General features: G+C 49.9%; 2 protein-coding genes, 2 non-coding genes and 1 pseudogene across 4 annotated transcripts; all 5 read right to left on the bottom strand.

Annotated features, from left to right (window-relative positions):
- Positions 1-2,579: 2,579 nt before the first annotated feature.
- LOC100823080 lies at positions 2,580-3,514 on the bottom strand. Its single transcript, XM_003573373.4, has 3 exons — positions 3,279-3,514; positions 3,153-3,184; positions 2,580-2,964 (listed from the first exon to the last, which is right to left on the bottom strand). Exons 1-3 carry the CDS (start codon positions 3,370-3,372, stop codon positions 2,884-2,886), a joined length of 207 nt encoding a protein of 68 aa, XP_003573421.1. The 5' UTR covers positions 3,373-3,514; the 3' UTR covers positions 2,580-2,883.
- A 401-nt stretch (positions 3,515-3,915) lies between these two features.
- On the bottom strand, positions 3,916-5,715 carry LOC100838701 (protein MIZU-KUSSEI 1). The gene has a single exon (XM_010238129.3). It carries the CDS (start codon positions 5,187-5,189, stop codon positions 4,260-4,262), a length of 930 nt encoding a protein of 309 aa, XP_010236431.2. The 5' UTR covers positions 5,190-5,715; the 3' UTR covers positions 3,916-4,259.
- Positions 5,716-9,928: 4,213 nt separating this feature from the next.
- On the bottom strand, positions 9,929-10,001 carry TRNAK-CUU. The gene has a single exon. It is a non-coding gene; the product is annotated as a tRNA-Lys (tRNA).
- Positions 10,002-12,080: 2,079 nt separating this feature from the next.
- LOC100838187 lies at positions 12,081-18,061 on the bottom strand (annotated as a pseudogene).
- On the bottom strand, positions 12,200-12,272 carry TRNAK-CUU. Its single transcript has one exon. It is a non-coding gene; the product is annotated as a tRNA-Lys (tRNA).
- Positions 18,062-18,153: the final 92 nt, after the last annotated feature.

Here is an 18,153-nt window from a genome sequence, read left to right as displayed (position 1 = left end):
AGGGCCTGAACCACCTCAGACGAGTCTGAATTAACAAGAACTCGAGAACAGCCAGATAGCACTGCAAATTCCGGGCCAATTCTGACCGCATGAGCTTCTGCAGCTTCCACATCCGCGACAAAGTCCAACTTCCAATTAATGGCGCTCACAAAGGTGCCAGAATGATCTCGGATTTGATTGCATATTTGTTGTTGATCCGGTTTGCTTCTCTCTTGCTGATTTATCCACCATCTCCATCATTGTGCATGTCGAGAGCATCAACAATGTTCCTAGAGTCATGTGGGTTAGGTCTGCAGGGGGTCTAGGTACTCTTGTTTGGATCGACGTTTGTGGTTTTCTTGATCTTTCGCTGCCACCCACACCACCTCCTTCCCCACCACCATCTGATGAGTTTCCTTTCGACTCTTCATCTAGCTCTGGCAATAGTACACTTCCCCACCACTCCTCTCCCAATCTTCTTTCTCCTGTTTCTGTTTTACCCGGCCCCTACGGGGCTATTTCTTCTGATTCGATGCAGGGACTCTCATCACAACGCAACAACACCTGAAACCTGAATCCTCTAACTTCTGCTCTGATCTGGCTAGCAGCAAAATGCAACACCAACTGAAACCTGATTCCTCTAGCTTCTGCTCTGATCTGGCTAGCAGCAAAATGCAACACCAACTGAAACCTGATTCCTCTAGCTTCTGCTCTGATCTAGCTAGCCGTAAAATGCAACACAAGACAAGACTCGATAACTCTAAAAGCTGTTCAGAGATATGCAATGGTGATAACTGGATGTGTCAATTCCCAGATGTTGAAAAATCTCGCAAGACCGGGGGCATTTAAGGACCAAGTGGCAAACTGATTCAAGTTGAGTACAACCAAAAGGACAACCATTAGAATCGATCACCCGCTGTCGATGAAGTCTTACTCTCACTTGAATGTTGCTGAACTTGTATTTAGATTCATCCGAAATCTGAATTACCTGCAGGAAAACATTGCAGCGGCTACTACAGAGCTGGAGGAGGGAATGACAGGGACTGGCGTCGTGGCACATCCGGAGGAAGTGGCCATGGTGATGGATTCGCCATGGGCCGATCTTCCCAATGATCTTATCATCATGGTTGTTTCCCTCCTCCCTCCTTGCCATACCCAGAGACTGCCAGCAGCAGGTGTCAACAAGCATTGGCGCCAGGTTGTCAATTCAGGGATGTTCATGCAGGCTTCTCTCCCTTGGCTTGTACTTTTTTCAACTGAAGATCCGCTGTTCCATAGCACTGAAACTAAAGAATGGCACCAGCTTCTCCTTCCAGAGCAGATCAGACAGCACGCCCGTATTTGTGGGTCATTTGAGGGTGGGTGGCTGGTACTTTCCATGAAGAAGGAACCCCTGCGGCACCGAATATATAATCTGAACAGTGGGAAATCAATTTAATTACTTGCCAGTATCCATCATGGCTGACAGTGAGCTGCGCCCTGTGAAGCTGCTAGCTGCTGTCCTATCCGGCTCACCAGTCGCCCCATACTCGGTCACCGCAATAGCACAAGTAAACTCGTCATCGTCATGTCTTGCTGCTGTCTAGAAACATCGTGACACACATTGGGTTCGTATTGCTTGTGATGGCGAAGAGAACCTTGAGGACATAATGCACCGCAAGGAGGGTGTCTATTTCATTTCTTCAAAAGAGAGATTGGGACTGCTCCTCCCATGTGGCGAGGTAATCAATCTCCAAATCAGCGAGGGGTCAGGTTACTGGTTAGATCAGCAATTGTATACTGTAAAGCATTATCTCTGTGAGTCACAAAACGGGGAGATTCTTATGATTGTAAAGCTGGAGAAGGACTTGCTCTTAGAACTGAAGGTGTACAAGCTGGAGCTTCAAGATGAGGTTGCTCTGAAGAAAGAAGATAGTCTAGAGAACGACTACCACAAGTAACGCTGCCTCGATGTTTCAGAACAACTACAAGAGCACGTGTTCGTGGGAACAGCGTCTTCAAGGTCTTTCAAGGCAACGATTGTAAAGCTGGAGAAGGACTTGCTCTTAGAACCGAAGGTTCACTACTTCGATGATCGGTATTCCCACTTCCTCGGGGCGCCCGGATACTACATGCGTGATGACATGGGCTTGGTCTCCTTAGACGGTACCGGGCAGATAACCAATTGGCCAGAGCTCGGCGACCCTCCTCTCCCACCACCAATCTGTGATCATTGTCCACCGGGGTGGTGGTTGCATGAGAAGTAGTGCTGCCTGTTGAACTTGTTTTGTTTCAAGATAAACATAGTGTAGTTACTGCTGACCAAAGTACTTATCTGAATTTTCTAGGCATGGCTTTGGTACACATGTGTCTATGAGATATTTCTTAATGGTCAGTTATTAATTGCAGTCATCCTGCTCATCTGAACATGGTCTGAACCTGTTTCTCCTTTGCTAGATAATATTTGGAGTGCGCTTTTCCCAGCAAAAACATTTGGAGTGTTCTTTAAGAAAATATGTAGGCGCAAAGCATACTCATCATCCAACTTGTGTGTAGTGTACAATCTATTATTGTAACAGTTGGGAAATCACGTGCATAGTGAGAAGGAAAAACCCTGTGTGTGAGGCATGATACAGATTCAGTCCAACCATCATACAAGAACATTAAAATCAAGCATGTACAGATTCAGTAAACACACAAACACGGCACACCTTGTAAAATCCCGACAGCAACATATGGAAATTACAAAATGAAAACCACACAAAAAGAAGGCCAAAAAGAGCAGATTACCAGCAACAGATTTTGCATGACGTACTACTGGGGAAAAACACAAGGGAAGAAGCTAGAGAAGGAAGGTTTTCAATCTCGAGACTGCGTCAGCCTTGTGATTCGTGCACTGGTATGGTAACAATCCTGATCAGAGGATCAGTAGTCCATCTCGTTGCTACGAGACTTGGACCCTCCTGACGGGACTGGGGCAGCTCCTCTTGATCTGATCTCAACGTGCTGCAAGGAATTAACCGTCGATCGATTAATCAATGAACGATCATTACTGACAGAATAAAATCAAGTAGCAGCTGGTTGCCAATTTCAAATGAGTATTCAAATCAATCCTTGATCGATCAGTAGCAAAGTCCAGATCGAATTTACTCAGCTGGGCCTGGGCAGGCAATCAAATCAAATCGATAGCTCACCTGGGAGGACGCTGACTTGGCATCACCGTTAGCTGCAGAAATTTAAGACGCAGACAATTTCACGGTAAGTCGATCGTCAGCTAGCAGAGGAGGAAACCTAGACGTGTGGTGCGCGCGTGTACTTACCGGCGGCGTCCTTATTTCCGGCACGGCCGCAGACGGTGATACGGCCCACGAGGCCGAAGAACTTGCTCTTGAGCCGCACGGCGAGCTTGGCCATGGCCGGAGCAAGCTCTCGGTGCCGTCCAGTGAGTAGTGACTGAGGAAGAGTGGGAGCTGAACACCTAAGCTAGCTGCCTCACCTCGGTCACTTCAAGTACTAGCTAGTGGAGTGATTGTCATTCCCCCCAGGACTCTCTGGTCATATTTATGTGTCGCCATGGGTAGTGGTCTCTCTCAAGGTGACCAATTAAGTACTTCCACTACCTCAATTAGCAACTAGGCGTGCAGCTAATTAAGCACACCTTTTGTGGCCTCCAGGAGCTAAGATTAAAGGCGCATGAATGTAGGAATGTTGGTCCCATCCATAACCAATTGCCACAAAGGCATTCTATTCTCTTTCTATATCATACTTATATGACTTGACTAATTTTGTTGTGGCTAACAAAATTTCCATTTTAACATATCAAATCCAAAAAACTATCATCGTTACCTTATTGCAAATGCTACAAGTGAAAATCATGTAAGACCGCATTTGCGATGAAAACAGAAAGCGAAAGTCGTGCTCGAGCGCATGCCAATGATAGCGAGTGACAAAAGAAAATTTGAAAGAGAAGAAGGTGAATTAAAGAAAATTATCAACTTTCTCCGTACATTCCACTAGATTGTGCAGCACAACTCACAGAAATTAAACAACAAACAAACCTCTCTCCACACGACCTAATCAACACCAGCAGCTGCTAGATCGGGTCACCGCACCCAGCAATCAATGCATATATGTTCGCCGAGTGGGCTAGCTTGGATCTTCTAGAATCTCTTGGAGGCCAATTTGATTTGTGAGGTTTGCAAGCACGAATCTCGATGCCCACGCCAACGTCAACATCTCCACCCTTGGACCGTTACTTCAAAGAATCCAGATAGCGTGCAATGCAGGCGATCGATGAGAGGTCAGAGCCTGACGAAGAAGACGGCGAGCTCGGGCCCGTTGCCGCCGCCCTGGGGCGCCATCATGTAGAGCGACTCCGAGTCCCTGGACCCGACGAAGTGCTCGAAGCACCCGCGCATGTACGCCACCTCGTCGTCCCCAGCCCCGGCGCCGGCCCCGGCCGCGGACGCCGGGAGCACGCCGGCGCCCATGGACACGGCACGCAGCGTCTCCATGACCGCCAGGTCGCCGCCGCTTGCCTCCCGCCGCACCGCGTACCCCGTCTTCCTCCCGTTGCAGAACATCGTCCACGCCGCCTCCTCCAGCAATGGCGCCGCCCCCGCCGCGCTCCTCCGGTCGCCGCCGCCCGCGCCACGGCGCTCGGTCTCGAGCACGATGCGGGCGCCGGCGGGATTGCCGAGCTCGCGGAGCAGCGCGTGCGTCTGGAGCGCGAGCTCCACGACGAGGCTGGGCAGGGACCGGGGCGTCTCCTGCAGGGCTAAGGCCACGCGGCCTTTCCGGTGGCCGTAGAGCGTCCCCGTCACGCGCTGGCATGGCCGCCGCCGGCCCGCCACGTGCGCCAGCGCGTGCGTGTCTGATCCGCCGCCGGCGCCGGAGGAGAAGGGGTTTGACCCCGCCGGAGACCTGCCGCAGCGGGGCGCGAGGACCAGCGGCAGCGCGTTGCGGAGCTTCTGGAACAGCCGCACCGGCTTCGAGGAAGACGAAGAGCGGTACTGCTTCCGTGATGGGGCCTCGAGCGTGTGGTGGGGGCGAGCCGGGGATTGTTCGTCGGCGTCGATGGAGGAGAGGGAGGAGGAGGAGCGGGTGCTGGTGCTGGCGGTGCTGGCGGCAGCGCCGGCGGGGGGAGTGCCGGAGAATGCCACGCTGCTGCTGCGGCTGTGCGGCTGCGGGGCGCCGCCGGCGTTGTAGCGGATGGCGCCGAACCCCACCATGGCGCGCGGCGGCCGGCGGCCGAGACGACGACGGCGGATTGGTTAACTAATGGCCGCGCACGATCGAGGATCGAGGATCGAGCTCGATCGATCGTGCGCGCGGGCTAATTGGGGACGGTTTCCGCTTTTCGATCGAGTTAACTTTGGATGGATGGTCCTCTGGTGGTGATTATCTTGTGGCGGCAAAAAATGGGCAAGAGCATCTGGCGTCGACAGGGGGGATCGAGGCCGTTTCGGCGGTTGGGCTGGGTCGTCGTGCTCCTGCCATGTTTCGCGCCATTTTGGGGGTTCCGATTGGACACCTTCCTACGCGCGCCGGGCATATCGCTGACCGTTTCAGAGACTTTCATCTGTTCCTGTACAGTGATCTTGTTTGTCTGTCAGTCTTTCTCCTTCTACTGAAGACCAAGGAACGAAACGGGAGATTCGATCGCCTCCAGGAAATGAGAACTCTTGGCTCCAATCCCGCTGCTCCACAATTAGGAAGTAATAATGGGACGAGGTCCTCGTGAAATCGAATTATTGATCATCAATATATACCGAAATTACAAAATTAATCGACAACCTCCTGCACCCAAGTTCAGAAACGCAGGCCGCTACAAGTCGTAGATTAATCTCAGTTGTTTTCGCCAACATGAAAACTTTTTTTTTATCGACCTAGGATCTCTCCCCTTTCCATTCATTCAAACAGAAATACACCGTCCACACCACAGATTACAGGAAAGCGTAGAGGAAAGTCAAATGGGGGAGAAGAACGCACAAGCAACTACGTGGAGTAGGAAACTCGCTGACCAATCCTCGCAATCGAGAGACTGACTACGAGACAAAAACCTACTCCCTATCGTCTAACCCTAACAGCAACCGACAGTTCGACAAAGTTTAGCAACATTAAGTCTTACAGACCAGTAAAATTCACCAACAACTAGCCCGATTAAAACCAACACCGAGCGCCTCAAAAGCATCCACAAGCTTGCAAGACTAAGCTTCAGTGATTAGCAGTGCCGAGAGCACATCAGTTGGTCCAGCAACAGTCCTTGCACCTTCCCCCAGCTGGCGCATCATGTCTTGCGCATTGTGGATGAGTTGCTTGGCGCCAGCACGCAGTTGCTCCAGATCGCCCGCCTTCTGCAGACCTGCCCAAGATAGCAAAGAGAAACACGCGGCAAAAACAATTTCGAAAGGAGAACGTAGCACATATTTATCAAAAGTAACTTTGTTACGACAGTTCCAGATAGCCCATAGAATGGCAGCCAGCCCAACCACACAATTTTTTTTCCCCGAGGCAGAAAGGAATACATCCAAACAAAATATTGCCATATGGAAGTAGGAACAAACTGGATGAGAAATAAGGACCACACCACTCTCCAAACAACCTAGCAACCCTACAACCAAAAAACAGATGTTGGGCGTTTTCCAGGTTAAACACAAGGGAGACCCCTATATGTGCAAGATATTGCAAGGAAACAAAAATAAGAACGTACGGCCGGAGGAAATTTCATCGTCACATATATCAACAGTTGGACACACAAACCATATTACATCCATGGCGAACGAACGAACAAAAGAACAGAGAGTCCATCGCGATTTGGCGATCGAACGGACTTACAGAAGAATCAAATAGTAATAAACGGGAGAAGTACTATATAGTGTACTACACATCGATGGGTCCATATCACGGACAAGGATGGAAGCCTGAACCTAGAGGCGAGAGCTAATTAATCGACCAGAGCAAGGCGAAGCTACTCCGACGGGGGCTCCTCCTGCTGCTGCTGCTCCGCCTTCTTCTTCTTCTTCTTCTCCTGTGCTTCCTTGATCTTCTGGAGCACGCGGAGCTTGAGAGCCCGCATGCGCGCCTCGAAAGCAATCACCTCGGCCTTGCCCATGCCGTCGACCTCCTCCTGCCCCTTCCTCACCGCCTCGATAAGCTGCGCCGCCGCTGCCGCCGGGCCGTGGCCGCCGGCGTCGCCGCTGCTTCTACCGATCCCCTCGCCGTTGCCGCCGGCTGCAGCCATGCCTCTCGCGATCTCGACGTACACGCGCGTGCGTGCAAGAACTGAAGGGCGTTGCGACGAACTCGCGATCTCTCTGCGCGAGATGAAAGAATTAAGAGACGGAACGCAATTACGCAAAGGGGAGGTGTTAATTAAGCTTTATATACACGGCAAGGGAGGGGTTAGCGCGCGAGGCCGAGAAGGATTAGGGGTAAATAATCTCGGCGGTTACGTACGCGTTGTTTTATTCGAGATTATATACTTCGAGCAGGAGTAGGCCTTAATTGGGTTTTAGGAGGGCGTACGTTACGGTGCAGCAATTAATCGGATTCCGAGTCCGGCCATGTGGGCGGGGCTGGCTCTGGATGGGCCTATATTCTCTTCTTGATATTTAATTTCATAAATTGGATGTACTGTAATGGTTAAATCGCGTTTCATTAATATAATTTCGAATCTGTATAATCCTCCGATTCATATTAATTGTCGAAATATTACATGTATTTGGACGCTGTTTAGGATACATTCATATTTGAGCAAATTTGAGACAGTTAATATGAATTAGAGGGAGTAGTAGAATTTCTAGGGAGTGTTTTGTGCTACATTAAATATTTTTCTACATGTACGTGTTTTTTTTTGGAGGAAACACACTACAGACGCAGACGCTCACAAACAACACATACACTCACTCTTATGAACGCACGCACGCAGACCCTACCCTTATGAGCACATCCAAGAGACTGGTCTGACACATAATCTTGAGATTGACGAAGTCACCGCAAGCGCCTTGTAGTTGACGGGTACGGCACTTTCACTGAAAGCACAACGCCGGTTAGGTGTTTGGGCATGTGTGACAAATATTCATATGTTATGTATTGTCATATCAGGGAACTTGATTGACCGATCAATATGTTCAAAGTCCACTCAGCGTATTTTCTCACTTGAAATTAACATGAAGGTGAAGCGTTTTAAAAACGTACCTTTTTTTCTAATGTCGGAAATTCACAAAGTAAAAGAAAATTTTAATCCAAGATCATGAAGAACTTCCATGGCTAATTATTTCGATTGTGTCGTTTGTTTTGTCTCGCATATCTGAGGCTGCAGCTATCCTTGACTCCCATCGCGTTTGACTTGAGTAATTTTCACGAGATCGCTTCAGACTTGAGAAAACAGCAAGCTGCACTGAGTTTGACTTCGCCATTGTTGAGGTTGCGGAGTCAACATACACACCTGGTCCGCTTGTCTCCTGGTTCCTGTAAACTATGCATAATCCATTAATCCCGCGGCCGTGTTGAGTGTAAAAAAAAATACGCTTGTTGAACTGTGATCTCTCTGTTTTCAATTATAAAAATCTTTTATCTGAAGTCTAAAATTTTAAAATTTGATCAACTTCATATTAAAATAATCCACACTCCTATCTTTATAGCATAATTATTTTATATTTTCTAATCAAATTTTAATTTTTTTTGTTTATGACAAAACTAGAACATTTGTCTCATATACTCCGTAGTATAATTTGGAACGGGACAGTAGATTTTTTTTTTTGAGATCCCCACCAGAATACCACGGGGGAGAAGTTTTTTTTTTAATCCATTCAAGTCAGAGCTCGCTCTGGGTCGTCGTCAGTGACCGAACGCACGCGCGAACGTGTGTTACGTTCTCCGGTAACCGGAGATCCAGTGTAATTCCACGCGGATGCAGGGCACCTGAATTCGCTCGTTGCTGACCGGTTCAGCTGTCAACTACTCGATCCAGTCTACTCCAATTGCACTCTGGTCCACGTCGCCTCGACGGCTCGACGACCTATAAAATCAACCTCCTCCAGTCCTCAACTCCATCCATCCATATGCTCAAATCAGCACATCGTCTACAAGAGAGACAGAGAGAGAGAGCTTGAGCTAGCTCGAGTGTTTGCTTGATCGACAGCGCGCAATTCACGGCAATGGCGTCCTCCGCCGCTTCACCGTCCCTCCAGCTCGGCCCCCCCACGCCGCCCGGCGCGCCGGCGGAAGGCACCGGCGGCGGAGGCGGGGTCGTCCATGCCGCCTCTCCCTTCCCGCGGCAGCAGCAGCTGCCGACGCTCATGGCGACGTCAAGAGCAGCAGCGGCTCATCCGAGGATGGCGATCCGTCGACCGGCGGCCGCACCCAAGCCCCAGCGGCCCGGACCGCCGGCTGAGGGCGCCGGCGGCCGCGGCGGGGTCGTCCATGCCGCTTCTTCTTCTTGACTTTCTAATTAATTAACACACTGGAAGCTGAAGCTAAGGCGAAAAATACCGGTGCGGAAAGCCGTGCTGGTGCCTTTCCCGGTTTGTCTAGAGTACATGTAACACGTGTGTATACTGTACGGAGTTACTGGAGTACGTGCTTGGGATCAAGTTAGGCCGAGTTTAGTTTAGCTGTAAGGAATATCATGTCAACCATGAATGTTGCTGGCTGGTGATCATCGATCCTTTTTCAGTTAGTATTTTCGTTGGTGAATATGATGGGTCGTCACCGGCCGTACCACACCTAGCGAACGGTTTGAGGAGCAGTGACGTACGTACGTCTCCTGCCGGCTCTTGTAAGTTGTAACTGAACTCTGCTTTCTTAATTTCTCGATCAATATTAATTTATTCACCAATTAGTTTGGACAGGACAATACATATACGAAAAGCCAAAAGCGTTTAAGAGATACTGGTTGAATCAAAGAATCGGGAGAAATATATAATCGGCACGACCATCGCCTCATCCGGACTGACAAAAATATAAGCGCCCACCGTGGGGCTCGAACCCACGACCACAAGGTTAAGAGCCTTGCGCTCTACCAACTGAGCTAGACGGGCTTGCTCGATTTCAATTTGACGGATCAGTAACTCTTTTAATAATTGTACTTAAACTTTCAGCCTCGCTCAAAAAAAAACATAACCTTTTTTGTCCGAGTATAATCCGTTAGGACGTTGTGTACGTAGCACGATAAAGTTCCACACCGTGACGATGACGACATGGGTCATATTCTAATGACAAAACGTCTGCCTGTGTACAGTCTACAATCACATACTCACTCCGTCCAACAACAAAGAATGTTTCAAGTTTGTCAAAATTTGAATGTATCTATACATGAATGTATCTAGACATAACTTAGTGTATGAATACATTCAAATTTAATCAAAGTTGAAACATCATTTGTTGTACGGAGTGAATATATATAATTCATGCCATCAATTATATGTGCACAACATTGTGTACACTCTTTTAATCAGAATAAAAAAAAGATTAACCAACGTATTTGTCATCCCATCTACGAAGGCACGGGCGCGCGGCTCATGCGGCATCCCCACAAAATTGACAGCGACGTCGTCGAAGGACCGATCGGGCGCGTCGTCGAGGATAGATCCTCTGGGAAGGGAGAAGAACGTTCTCGCTAGGCGACGTTAGTCAATGTACGGCCACAATTATTTCCGTCGGGGTGATTAAGCACATGATGATCATTGTGTTAATGATAAGAAATCTGGTTGAGGTAAAAACAATCAAGTTTCCCCATCTAATTTGCACATTCTCATTCCTACCGTTGATCGGTATGCTGAACATTGGGTGGGCTAATGCGAGCCTTCCATGTGAATCAGAATCTTCTACTCTGATTTTAAAAAAGGTACATTCAAATCTGAGGCACTGATTTCCTCTATAAGAAAAGAAATCTGAACCATGTGGTTTGAACCGTGATTTTTTCTCTAAAGAATGCGTGCCGAAACAAACTCATGGTACATGGTGTCTTGGCTTAACCCTCGATGTTTTGTTCAATTCTTTCAGGTACCCGTTTTATAGTTCCCCTAGATGAAAAATGAATTGTAAGTTTCCAGGAACCATTATATAGTGAATTAAAAGGAAAAGAAACTTACCTTTTTTTTATAAGCACCAAAAAGAAAAAAGATGGTGGTTCTTTGGAATAGGCTATGAAGCCCAAGAGGGCCAGGAATGCAGCGGCCCGTTATCCTTCCACCGTTGGAAGCGGACAGTTCTCGCTGCTCTGTGAAGCCAGCCTCACGCTGTGCCTGCCGCTTTAAGAATCGTGCGGCCCAGCTTTCGCATAAGCCCCAGCGATTCACTACGCAACTTGGAACGGGCGGGCCATCAGTAGCAATCCCGGCCCAGGTTCACATCCGTACGGCAAAGTCCACACCACCTCAAAGCCCCCACTCGGGTCACAAGCTCACGTTACTGAACTCAGCGGTATGGTTGCGAGGAGCTGCGATTTATCCTGTCGTTTGCATCGTTAAATAGTCGAGGTGGGACTAAACGCAGTGGCGCTCTGTTCGCATTTCCCACTGCCTGGCGATGGCACATGGTGCGCTCTAGGTTGTGCTTTGATTGGTTGTCCTTTGGAGCAGGCCTCACCCAACGTCCGGCTGATTCCTTTCTCTAAATTTAGAATGGGCCATGGGGATGTGATGCAGAACTCCATCATTTTATTTACTTGCTAAAAACTCCATCATGTAACAACATACTCTTACCAGACCGTGTTTTTTTTTTCTTTACACTTTTACCGGTACATGGAAGACGTCCTGGTGCAAGAGAAGACCAACGACGCATTCGTTCGCTAGGACTAGTTAAGCTCACTTCAGGGAGCTTAATCTGTTGTTATACAGTGTTAAATGTTAATACGGAGTACCAGCTAACGCTTTCCATGCATGCGTGGTAACTTTGTGGATTATAACAAAGATTCACAATATCCGTTCGATAAGCTTTTGCTTCTGGCGTGATGGCCGGCGTAGCAAAGATTCATTATCAATAGCTCCTGACACGCCCATAGATCAAATTTTGCGGCAACTCCTGATGCATGTGGTGTACTACACTACACGGCACACAGATCGGTATGCAATCAAAACATGTGAAGCCGTATAAGTAAGCTGGGAGTTGACATGCAAATTTATCTAGATCGCCCCGATGTCGGCACTGAACACTGTCTCGATCGATCAGATACCTGGTGTAGGTAAGAAAAGTGATGTAATCTGGCAAAGAGTATAATGGTATCTAAAAATCTAAGCGCCCACCGTGGGGCTCGAACCCACGACCACAAGGTTAAGAGCCTTGCGCTCTACCAACTGAGCTAGACGGGCTGGACTGCTTGCTGTCCAATTCACATTTTACCAAACTTCTATCTCGATGGATTATCAACGGTGCCACCGAAACAAGCTCCAATTCCTTCAGCTTCGTAGAGAAGAGAGAACAGAATCGATAGGTGTTTTGCGATCACATAAAAACCAAGTCCTTGGCTGCAACAACGGCTTTCTCTCGACCAAACAACTTGTGAACGATGGCAAGGGCGAACTCCGTGGCGCTCCCAGGGGCTTTGCTTGTGATCACGTTGCCGTCAACGACGACCCTGTACTCGCACGCGCTCCTGTCCTTGAGCAGGTGCGCCATGGGTGGAAATGGCGTCGCTTTCTTGCCCTACATTAAGACGCCAAGGAAAACCGTCAATTCATTCATTAGGTCAATCAATCATTCATCTCTTTTGTCACGAATATACGCACACAATCCACAAACATCAAAGATTCAAAGTCACGGACAAATTAAGGTCTACCAACCTTGAGTAAACCGTGGGGCTGGAGCACATAAGCTGGAGAAGCGCATATGGCGCCGTAGGGTTTATCAGATCCTGCCTACTTCTTCAGTAAACGAACAAGTTTATCTGTGCCGGCAAACTTGCGCGCGCCTGGCAGACCGCCCGGCATGACGATCAGATCGAACTGCATTTCGGCTGCTTCTTCGATCAGTACGTCGGCTACAAGACCAAGCTTCTGGTGGCGCGTCACGATGCGCGGCGTGTCCTCGACTGATGCGACGGTGACATTCGCTCCGGCTCTTCGTAGGATGTCGACCAGCTGGTTGAGAGCTTCCATCTCCTCCGAGCCATTGGCAACCGGTACTAGGACCTGCAGGGACCCAGGGACACTCACGAAGATGAAAAGAGAAGGCAATGCATGATGACCTGGATTGAATGTTTGAATTCAGAATCTATACAAATCCACGTCACTTATTTCGGAACGGAAGGAGTACTAATAATAACTGAGGTGTAGTACCATTGCATTTCCATTGAATGGGATTATACTCATGGATGATGTAGTCAACTCCTTGTTGTGGCCGCACGTACTGATTAAACATGGGACCAAATTGCACAAATTGATACAAGCAGGCCAGGATCCAGAACATAATTAAGTTTACACTGTTAAGTTAGTGCGGATAAGATTCATACCAAAGGCCCTGCAACCTCCTCCATCTTCCCTTTGCCGTAGAGCTGCTCCACCAAGGCGAGGCCAAACTCGATGGCCGTGCCGACACCCTGGCTGGTCACCACATTTCTGTCCACCACCACCCGCGAGCCCATGGGGATCCCTCCGTCGTCGCCGAACCTGCTCATCAATGGCGGATAGCACGTCGCCTGATCGATCGAAACACCAGAGCAGAGCACACCGGCCGACAGACCAATTTTTTGACGAAACAACCTTCAACGGGTTATTTCTTGTCAAAGAACGGTCGAAAAGAATTCGACCGCAGAAGAAGTGGCCCGGTTTATAAGGGAAACTGGGCCGAAAACCGAACAAAAGAAAAACACATAAAAAAAACACTAGAGCTTGGAGGTAGGGTTTAGAGGGTCTAGAAAGAAAACTAGAAAATACAACCTAAGGAACATCATCTGAACCGGGAGCACCCAAACCCAAGTTCACTACAAGGTGCATCTCAAAAACAACCTGCACGATCAATCCACCCTTGAAATGCTCCTTGTGCCGACAACTCTCCAACCGAATAAAACTGATCCTTGGCGACAACAAAGGCCCACAACCAAAGAGACTTCTATAACGACTGTCAGGAGTCACAAGCTTATACATTAACCTCTTGAGAAAGCATCGATAGATCATCACAAGTGAACCCAAGCGCAGCAAGGTCCACTTGTGCCTTTCCGCTGATGCCAGCCAAGACACGAATCACCTCAATCGCCTTGGGCGTGAGCAGCTTCTTGTACATCTCCAAGTATGCCTTCATCCTCTGCTTTGCGCTCTCCTCAGGGTCATCCTCTTTTTCCTTTCCATTTGGCAATTCTCCGCAAGCCTAATCTCAGCCCGCTTCACCACCGGAATAGTGCAACCTTTGTTTTTCTTGACCAACCGGCCGCTACGCCGCACGACATGAGGTGTAGCAACCGCCTTGACCTGCTGGGGCAAGGGGGTTCCGAGCACAGAACATTGGGGCATGCAGGTAAACTTGTTGATGAAATCCGCTATCGTGGTAGGTGATGCCGCAACATCCACTGGATTCGCATCAGGTGCACCAAAGGCCTTCATCATGCGTGCCACATTGAAGCCACCATTCTTGTTGACCTTAGGGGAGGAGATTGGGTGCCCCAACTGAGGCGGCATCTCCTCAAGCGGGCAAGGAATCTCCACGGGAGGGATGATCTAAGGACATGACAACGTATCAGTCGTAGAACACTGGACATCAGATCCCAGGGAGCACGGATTCAGATCAGGCACCAACACATCAGGTTGCGCCACTGGAATATCAACCTCAACAGTCGCAGCAGAAGCCCGGAGACGAGGAGAGTAGGGGCAAAAAAGACAATCTGCCCCATCATCAGTGAAGTTGACAGCAAGCTCCTTCGGCGGGTCGAGCAAAGTTGGAGAAGCCCGTGAAGCAGCCGCGGCAGTCTCCACCTGTACAATAGGCACAGGGGCGAGTCTACCAAGAGTAGGGGTGGACTATCAAGCAGCTCGACTCGTTAAGGCTTGTGATCGTTAAGGCTCGACTCGTTAAACTCGTTATGCTTAACGAGTTAAAACTCAAGTTCGACTCGGTTCGTTAAAAGCTCGCGAGCACTCGTTAAAGCTCGTGAGATGACAACATGTTAGCAGTAGTGAATCACATTTTCATAATTTATACAAGTATGTAGCAGCAAAGCATAATAGGATAGGAGCATATCAGCCTTTAGCAGAATTGCACAAATGCATAAACACAACCATCAGTTCATGTTTAGGAAAATAGCAAGCCAACTAGACACATACTGACGCACAAACAGTCTGACACTTAATTCAGCCAACTTGAGTACTTAAGAGCCTAATAAACAATATAAAGCATCACAATTAAAAGTATAGGAGCAGCTATATGCTCCATCGAACATCAGTCCAGCTCCAACACCCCTAATCAGGCAGCACAAACAGTGAATCAATTGCTTCCTCTAGCTCCAGAAGGAACTCCCTCCGTAGCTTCAATTTCTCATCAGTTTCTTTCCACACGAGATTCAGGGAATTGAGGAGGTTGCCCATTTATGCCCAAGAGATTAGATGGGCTGGACGGCCTGGACCTGGACATTGGGACGGCCTGTTCTGTTATCGAGCTTATCGAGTAGCTCGTGAAACCCGGTACTCGGTTCGTTAGGCTCGTTAGTGCTATCGAGTTGAAAACAAGACTCAGCTCGATTCGTTTGCAAACGACCACGAGCTTAAACGAGCTGAGCTGACGAGTGTTCGTTAGGCTTGTCGAGTTTCGAGCTTTATGTCCATCCCTAACAAAGAGTGACCTCAGACCGCTCCAGAAGAGTTTCCAATTGCAAGACCAAACTCTGCATGGAGGTGGCGATATCATGTAGGGGCTGGACAGTCTCCTCCAGGCAAACGGTCGCCATCCTATGCAGCTCGACACGCAGCAGCTCAGCTTGTGCAGGGATAATGGACTTCAGAGCAACCTCAATCGCCGCCACCAGACCAGCAGAAGCAGCAGGCTCGACCAACACCTTAGGAACAAGCAGCTTCTCAGGCATGGCAGAAGGTGTAACAACAGAGGCCCACGAGCGAGGCATCAGGCAATCCGGCGGAGAAGGTAGACGAGAGTCCTGGCGAGCTGGAAGGTGCCGGCGGCAGTCGCGCTGTCGATGACCCGAACAGAGACAAGCAAGACATCAAACAGGGTCACGACAGGCTGAGACGAAATGGTCCTGAGCCAGGCACCGAAAGCACCTGCCACGCAGCTTCTGCAGGAAGGCGAGCCTTGTTGGCTTAATCTTGCCTAATCGAGTTAGCACCGGTAGTGTCTAAGGTCCTAGTTGTAATCGGATTGGGAATTAATATTCAGTCCGGCTAGTACGAATAGTATGAGTCGGTTTGGACAACCTGGTCCGAGTAGGTCTAGGCATCAAGGCAGTACGTGGTTGTCTATATATACACATGCAGTCCATGGTTACTTGATTAAGCTTGATATTAAGATAAGAAATAAAGAAAAGAAAGAGACAACATGTGCCTTTAACCATAATCGTGTGAACGCGTGAGTTTTCATGCGATTGATTTTGGGCAATGCCAACTCCCTCCCCGGAGCAGAAGGAGACGGCAGGACCTGTTGCGGACGACGCCTCCCACAGACATCAATCCAACCGTGCTCTGAGCAGCAGCTGCCACCAGCGGCGTCGGAAGCCCGGTCGGCGGCGGCGGCTGCAGAACCGGACAAGAGGGCAGCGCGGACGGAGGCGACGTCAGGCGGGGGGACACCAACGGCGAGCGGGCCTGGGGAGGCACAGCCGGCGGAGGCGGCAGCGCCGGCGCCGACGGCGAGCTGGTTGTGGAGCGCACCAGAGATCTGCACCGAATCGAGTCGTGCTCCAAGGAACTTCGCAGGGGAGCAGAGGCCAGAGCCTGAGGAGTGGACGCCGGCCTGCGAGGGGTCGCCGAATCCGGGGAGATGGAGCCATCTTCGTCGCTGGACAAGGCCCAATCGAGCTTCTCGGCCAAATCGGGATCTAGATCGGAGATGCATCCAGCGGGCAGAGGAACCAGTGGAGAGCACGAAAGGGGCTGGGTGAGGTGGAGCAAGGTGGGTGGAGGGGTGGAGGAGGCTGGGGTGGACGGAATGCGGGGGATGGGGCTGGGCGACCGGCGGCGGCCGCCGCGGGGCGGCGTCGCCACGAGCGTCGCCTGGGCGCCTATCATGCGTCGCCTACAGTCTCATAATTGCTGTTTTTGATGTGAATTTGGACTGACGTGTTCTAGCTCCCGACAGACCAATTTGTCAGCATGATCATATTAGTCAATGTTTCCAACAAAATTAGTAGCTAGTAGATGGTTGCACCTTGAAACCTTTGAGCAGGCCCCACACATAAGACCAGTATTGTCGATACCACAAAAAAAAAGCATCTCTTTTCATAGAAAACCACACACAAGTAAGTCAAGACTCAAGAATGACACGAGTAAATGTACTCCTCCTACCATTGAGTTTGTGCATTTTCGTTAAGACATGAGGAGACGAGGATGGACCAACCGGCAGAGCGATGAGATCGAATTCCTCGCTTTCGAGATCACCGACACGGCCGTCGGCGACGAACCTGACCCCTTGAGCCGCCTTGACGACAAGGCCCTTAACGGTGGCGACGGTGACCGACGCGCCGGCGCGGTTTAGGACGTCGGCCGTGGCAGCCGCCTCGAGCGGCTCCGTGCCGGCCGCGACCGCCCCCAGCACTCGCTTGGCCGGCTCGCCGGCAGCGGCGCCTGAGAAGAAGAGCGAGCGGCTCCAGGACAAGTCACGCTTCGCCAGAGAGGCCGCGGCGCAACCGCACCAGCAACCCCCTTGCTGCTGCTGCTTATAAATGTGCAACAAGATCTTCAGAGTTTACAGAGTACGTACAGAGAATTAGACACTGTATATATATGCAATGGGTAGTTGACGTACGCACCGGCGGAAGGGCGACGGGTCCGTCGGCGACGAGGTTCTCTGCCGGCGCGGGCGCCACGGCGGCCATCGGAGTTGTACGTCGCCGGCTGGGGCTGTGATGCGTTGGGGTCGTCCTTGACTATGCACTCTGCAAGATGATCTCGCGTAGCTTCTCTTGCTTGCCATGAGCTATAGCTGGCTAGCGTGGTAGCTAAACAACTTGCCACGCATGCACGGATCGAGCACACGGCGCCACTAATAAACGGTGGAATAAAATTATAGACACATTATCGATAACACGTGGTG

The sequence above is a fragment of the Brachypodium distachyon genome, chromosome 3, assembly GCF_000005505.3.
Source record: "Brachypodium distachyon strain Bd21 chromosome 3, Brachypodium_distachyon_v3.0, whole genome shotgun sequence".
In the NCBI taxonomy this organism is placed as follows: Eukaryota; Viridiplantae; Streptophyta; class Magnoliopsida; order Poales; family Poaceae; genus Brachypodium; species Brachypodium distachyon.
This window is presented reverse-complemented; position numbering and strand designations above follow the sequence as displayed.

What these genes read in the sequence shown, in the direction of transcription:
- LOC100823080 (XM_003573373.4), bottom strand. Translation starts at nt 3,372, where the DNA reads ATGGCCAAGCTCGCCGTGCGGCTCAAGAGCAAGTTCTTCGGCCTCGTG. An exon ending in CGGAAATAAGGACGCCGCCG is followed by an intron (nt 3,185 to 3,278) that starts GTAAGTACACGC and finishes AAATTTCTGCAG; the next exon opens with CTAACGGTGATGCCAAGTCA. An exon ending in CCAAGTCAGCGTCCTCCCAG is followed by an intron (nt 2,965 to 3,152) that starts GTGAGCTATCGA and finishes AATTCCTTGCAG; the next exon opens with CACGTTGAGATCAGATCAAG.
- LOC100838701 (XM_010238129.3), bottom strand. Translation starts at nt 5,189, where the DNA reads ATGGTGGGGTTCGGCGCCATCCGCTACAACGCCGGCGGCGCCCCGCAG.